Source organism: Rattus rattus, chromosome 2 (assembly GCF_011064425.1).
Source record: "Rattus rattus isolate New Zealand chromosome 2, Rrattus_CSIRO_v1, whole genome shotgun sequence".
Taxonomy (NCBI): Eukaryota; Metazoa; Chordata; class Mammalia; order Rodentia; family Muridae; genus Rattus; species Rattus rattus.
Window position 1 is genome coordinate 103,583,826 of NC_046155.1, and position 5,793 is coordinate 103,589,618.

General features: G+C 38.3%; 1 protein-coding gene across 1 annotated transcript; it reads left to right on the forward strand.

Moving 5' to 3' along the window:
* The first annotated feature begins 2,765 nt into the window (after positions 1-2,765).
* On the forward strand, positions 2,766-3,748 carry LOC116894108 (putative olfactory receptor 52P1). Its single transcript, XM_032895827.1, has one exon. It carries the CDS (start codon positions 2,766-2,768, stop codon positions 3,738-3,740), a length of 975 nt encoding a protein of 324 aa, XP_032751718.1. The 3' UTR covers positions 3,741-3,748.
* Positions 3,749-5,793: the final 2,045 nt, after the last annotated feature.

The following is a 5,793-nucleotide window of genomic DNA, read 5'->3' on the forward strand; positions in this document are numbered from 1 at the left end:
CCAATCAGATGCTAAAAGACTTGCAGAAAAATCTGAAAACGGTAATTTTTTTCACAAACGTTTCCCTGACAGTAGGACAAATTACATTGAGTATAGTAACTAGCGTTTATTAAACAACTTATATGGCCCATAGAGTTTGGTAAGTGCTTTTACTTAAATTCTTTATATTCTTGTAACATACGATTATTTCTATGTTATAGATCAGGAAATTATAAGGTTCCAAAGAAAAAACTATAGATCCTGCTAACGAGAGATAAACACAAAGATTTATCTCCAGTAGACTCTAATACATAGCACTGCATGAGCTGTGATATATAATTTTGCTTGACTATAACCAAGTAGATGTCTAGAAGATGCATCAATAAGGGCCATCTATTTGATTAACTCCCCAAATTTCTTCTTGATGTGCATCTCCTAGAGAAGACAAATACCTGGATCAAAGGGATTGGGCACATAGATCCTTGCTCACTTTGCCTGCAAGGCATAACCTCATACCAGTCTGTTTACAACCCTTTCAAGCTCTGCTATAAGCCACTATTGGCTCTCTCTTCTCTGAGTTCATAGGCTTTGTTGACAATGATCAGTGATTTGAATAGCTTTATCACCAAGCTCCATGTCTTTTAGTAATCCCCGTGTCTTCAAGAACAATTAAAATATATCAATACTTGATCTTCTTTACCCACATGATTGGGCCTCTTGACCTAGTTTAGCTTTTCTTATAGCTCTTTATAGTGTAGCAAAGGAACAGCTGTGGATTAGGGAAATCTTTTCTGAGAATTTTGCTTTTCCAGTGACTATAACCAAGGAGCTAGTTGGTCCATTAAAGATCAGGAAAGTTAATGCATCCCCTTTAATGGGAACACAGAGTTAGAGTTGTTGCAGAGAAGTGATTCCTTCCTGACAAATTGTCTTCAGTTACCCACATATCCTGTTTCTTCTGCAATGATTTCTATGTCATCTCCGGTGTCTAGGGCCAGTCATATACACTATTGTACATACAGTTATATACAATACTGTATATACAGCTGTATACAGTATTGTATATACATTTGTATACAGTATTGTATATACAGTTGTATACAGTATTGTATATATATAGTTATACACAGTATTGTATATACATTTGTATACAGTATTGTATATACAGTTATATACAGTATTGTATATACATTTGTATACAGTATTGTATATACATTTATATACAGTATTGTATATACAGTTATACACAGTATCGTATATACAGTTATACACAGTATTGTATATACAGTTGTATACAGTATTGTATATACAGTTATATACAGTATTGTATATACATTTGTATACAGTATTGTATATACAGTTGTATACAGTATTGTATATATATATATAGTTATACACAGTATTGTATATACAGTTATACACAGTATTGTACATACAGTTATACACAGTATTGTATATACAGTTATACACAGTATTGTATATACAGTTATATACAGTATTGTATATACATTTGTATACAGTATTGTATATACAGTTATATACAGTATTGTATATACATTTGTATACAGTATTGTATATACAGTTATATACAGTATTGTATATACATTTGTATACAGTATTGTATATACAGTTGTATACAGTATTGTATATATATAGTTATACACAGTATTGTATATACAGTTATACACAGTACTGTATATACAGTTATACACAGTATTGTATATACAGTTATACACAGTATTGCTCACTGCGATTGAGTAAGAGCACTTAGACTTGTAGGTATCGAGCCTCTTGTTCCTCTTTGAAAACTGTCAGGCAGAATGATCTTCACAAAGGTGAGTCATCATTATCCAGGTACAAATTAAGGTAACTTTAGAAAATCACTTCTTGCCATTATGGAATAATAAGAATGGTAGGATTGGCTGGGGATTTAGCTCAGTGGTAGAGCGCTTACCTAGGAAGCGCAAGGCCCTGGGTTCGGTTCCCAACTCCGGAAAAAAAAAAAAAAAGAACCAAAAAAAAAAAAAAGAATGGTAGGATTGATGATACTTTTTCTTTCAAACAACCATGTACTGCAGCTAGAGTAACAGTAGAGGATTGAGGAAGGAAGGGTAAAGGCGAAATTTTTCCTTCAGAAATATAAAAGAGGGTTAACCGTACTATAAACAGGAGAAGGCATTTCATTGGAAATTAAAAAACTAAGTAGACAATGTAAGTATGTGTGCAAACAAAAACACATATGCACTTACACACACACACATATTCATGGATTAGTGAAAAGAGAGGCAACCACTGGTGCAACTTGAAAACTGATTAGTAAGAACCAGATCCAAAGTCGGAAACCCTTTTAATTTAGCTATTAAAAACGTTGTCCCTCTTGACTAGTGAGCTGTGTTTTCAGGACTGATGGCCCCAAGTTAACATTTTCCTATACTGCATGAGCACTCAGCTACATCCCTCGAGTAGGGCTTGCATTTCTTTCCTTGAAAATAAGAACTACTAGCTAGGCTGAAATTGTAGTTCACTTAATACTTACTCAAACCCATCATGGTAGTGACTTATTTTGTTACACAGACAAATGTCATACATTATGCAAATATTTCACATAAAATTCCCTAATTCTAGGAAATAAATATAATTACGATTATTATGACTGTCATTTTAAGAATAATAGTTTCCCAAACATTCTATAGCTAGGGAAAATTATTGTAATCTCATTTATTTACCTATCCCATACTGTCTTTCCAGGCAATATGATATGGTGTGGGGTTTTCTGACCAGAGATGATGTCCATCACCACAGGCCAGACCATGGACGCTCCTAATCACACGGATTTGGATCCTTCTATCTTCTTTCTCTTGGGCATCCCGGGTCTAGAGCAGTTCCATATGTGGCTCTCACTTCCAGTGTGCTGTCTGGGCACTGCCACAATCGTGGGCAATATAACCATCCTGGTTGTTGTTGCCACGGAGCCAACCTTGCACAAACCCGTCTATCTCTTCCTATGCATGCTATCAACCATTGATTTGGCCGCCTCTTTCTCCACAGTACCAAAACTGCTGGCTATTCTCTGGTGTGGAGCTGGCCATATCTCTGCCTCTGCCTGCCTGGCACAGATGTTCTTCATTCATGCCTTTTGCATGATGGAGTCCACCGTGCTGTTGGCCATGGCCTTTGATCGCTATGTGGCCATCTGCCACCCACTCCGCTATTCTACCATCCTCACTGACACCATCATTGCTCGCATTGGGGTAGTAGCTATGATGAGAGGCTCCCTGCTCATGCTTCCATGTCCCTTCCTCATTGGTCGTCTGAGCTTCTGCCAAAGCCATGTGATCCCACACACATACTGTGAGCATATGGCTGTGGTGAAGCTGGCCTGTGGAGACACCAGGCCTAATCGTGTGTATGGGCTGACAGCTGCACTGTTGGTCATTGGGGTTGACTTATTCTGCATCGGTCTTTCCTATGCCCTCATTGCGCAAGCTGTTTTTCGCCTCTCATCCCAGGAAGCCCGGTCCAAAGCCCTAGGTACCTGTGGCTCCCATGTCTGCGTCATCCTCATCTCTTACACACCAGCCCTGTTTTCCTTTTTCACACACCGCTTTGGTCACCATGTCCCACTCCACATTCATATTCTTTTGGCTAATGTCTATCTGCTTTTCCCACCGGCTCTTAACCCTGTGGTATATGGAGTCAAGACCAGGGAGATTCGTGAGAGGGTTGCCAAGGTGTTCAGTGGGGACAGGGAACTAGGCTGAAGATTTCTAAGTAATTATGGAGTATGGTATAGAGTGCAGAAAATTTAAAAAATAAACACATAGTTTTTCAAGATTAAAAAATTCTCAGTATTTGAAACTGAAAACATATTTTAATGCTAGGATAAGATCCTCTGGAAAACTTCTGTCCATTTATAATAACCATAAATCACAGAGGAGGGAAAAGATTTCTGTGCTTCTTCTCTTTGGTCTGGAGGAGTGTAACCATAACAGTCTTCCAACTGGTAAGCAACTAGACACAGAAAAAAAACGCTGCCTGTGCTGGAAGGGATTACAAAGTTCAGAAGACCTCTGCACAGCCATGGGGATCCCACACTTCCTGGACCTCTTCCAGCACCCCAGGCATGAATTTCAAATTCACAGCATTTGGAAGGATCCAGAAGACAGGACGAGAGAGTCACAGGTAAAGAACAGCAAGGAAATGCTTATGTTTCTCCGCACATCCAGCCTTTGCCGTTAATTCCTCAAGTGAGGAAGAGAGGTGCGAATTGCCAATAACCACAATCTGGGTGAGCAGCTGTACAGAACTCGAGCTGAGAATACTTTAGCAGAAAATCTTCAGAAGCTCTGTGGGTGAGGGTACTGGAGAGGTCAGGACATACCTTCATTTCTAACTTCAAGTTGCCTGTCTCACACACAGCTCCAGCTCTCCAGCTTCTAGGGAATGAATACAAAACCAAATGCCCTTATATATTATCCACAATAATATGTGCTTATATTTCAGATTACTTGTATAAGATCACTAAGAGTAACTTTGCAAAATCATTGATTTTATCTTCTGAACTTGGAAAAAACAATTACTTACCCAAACAGACCAGTTCACTATTTTTTATTCACCCAATATTTTTTAATCAATTTCTCTTTTATAAGGAAAATTGTACAATTTCAATCTTAGCTAACTGCATGTGCTAAGAGGTTCTTCTCAAAAATTTCTGTTGTGTTATTTTTATGTGTATGGGTGTTGAATCTGCATGTATTTCTGTGTGACCCCCTACATGCATTTTCTGTGGACGCCAGAAGTAGGCTTTGGATTCTGTGGGTCTGGAGTTAGAGAGGGCTCTGAGCACACTATATGGGTGTTAGGGACTGGACCCGGGTTCTGTGTAAGAGCAGGAAGCTCTTGACCACCAAACCACCCCTCCAGACCCTGGTAAAGAGTTCTTAACTGCATCAGTGAAACTAGGATTAGAAACTGGACACACAAACACTTTGGGTTTTCCAGAGGAGTAACTTCGAGTAGTTGGTGTATTCCATGCTACTAAGAATAAACAACGTTAAACTGAGTCCACTGATGAAAGGCATTACCTGCTTGTCATCCTGTTGTTCCACGTAGATGTCACACGAGACTCCTAGACATTTATAGATTCCCCTGCACTCAGACTGCATTCAGCATCAGTCCTGAAAGAGAAAAAACAAGACCTATCTATTGAAAGTTTGCATGTTTGAGAAAATAATTATTGCTATTTTGCTTCTGCAGACCAGCAGAGAAAATGATTGGCACATATTTTAATTTAATAGCCATTTTTAAGGGAAAAAGAAACATTATACTAGTCAATGGTAAGATAAAGCAATACACGGACTGTCATGGGTTTTCATTTTTGTGTTTAGTCCTCAAATTGAGATAACCTTAACATTCTTTTAAGAATTGTGTCCTTTTCCAGCTGGTTATGGTCACATAGGCTTCTAATCCCAGCATTTGGGAAATGGAGGCATTAAAATCACAAGTTTAAGACCAGCTTGTGCTATATAGCAATACTGTGTCTCAATATCTACAAATATATAATTCAAAATATGGCATTTTTTTCAACTGAGTAAGCTTCTTATTATCCAGATTGGTATTTTTTTTCTGGCACTGAAGTTCCCAATCCTATTTCTGCAACCCTGTGCTCTGTGTCTTTGGTTCTGGTCCTGGGCTTGCAATGTTTCTGATAAATTCCTCCAAGTGCACAGGTCAGCAGTCCTACATGCTCATGACTTCGCATCATAATGGGATTCTCAAAGCTCGGTGTTTGTGGTTTTACTTTTGTATGTTTTA

What these genes read in the sequence shown, in the direction of transcription:
- LOC116894108 (XM_032895827.1), top strand. Translation starts at nt 2,766, where the DNA reads ATGTCCATCACCACAGGCCAGACCATGGACGCTCCTAATCACACGGAT.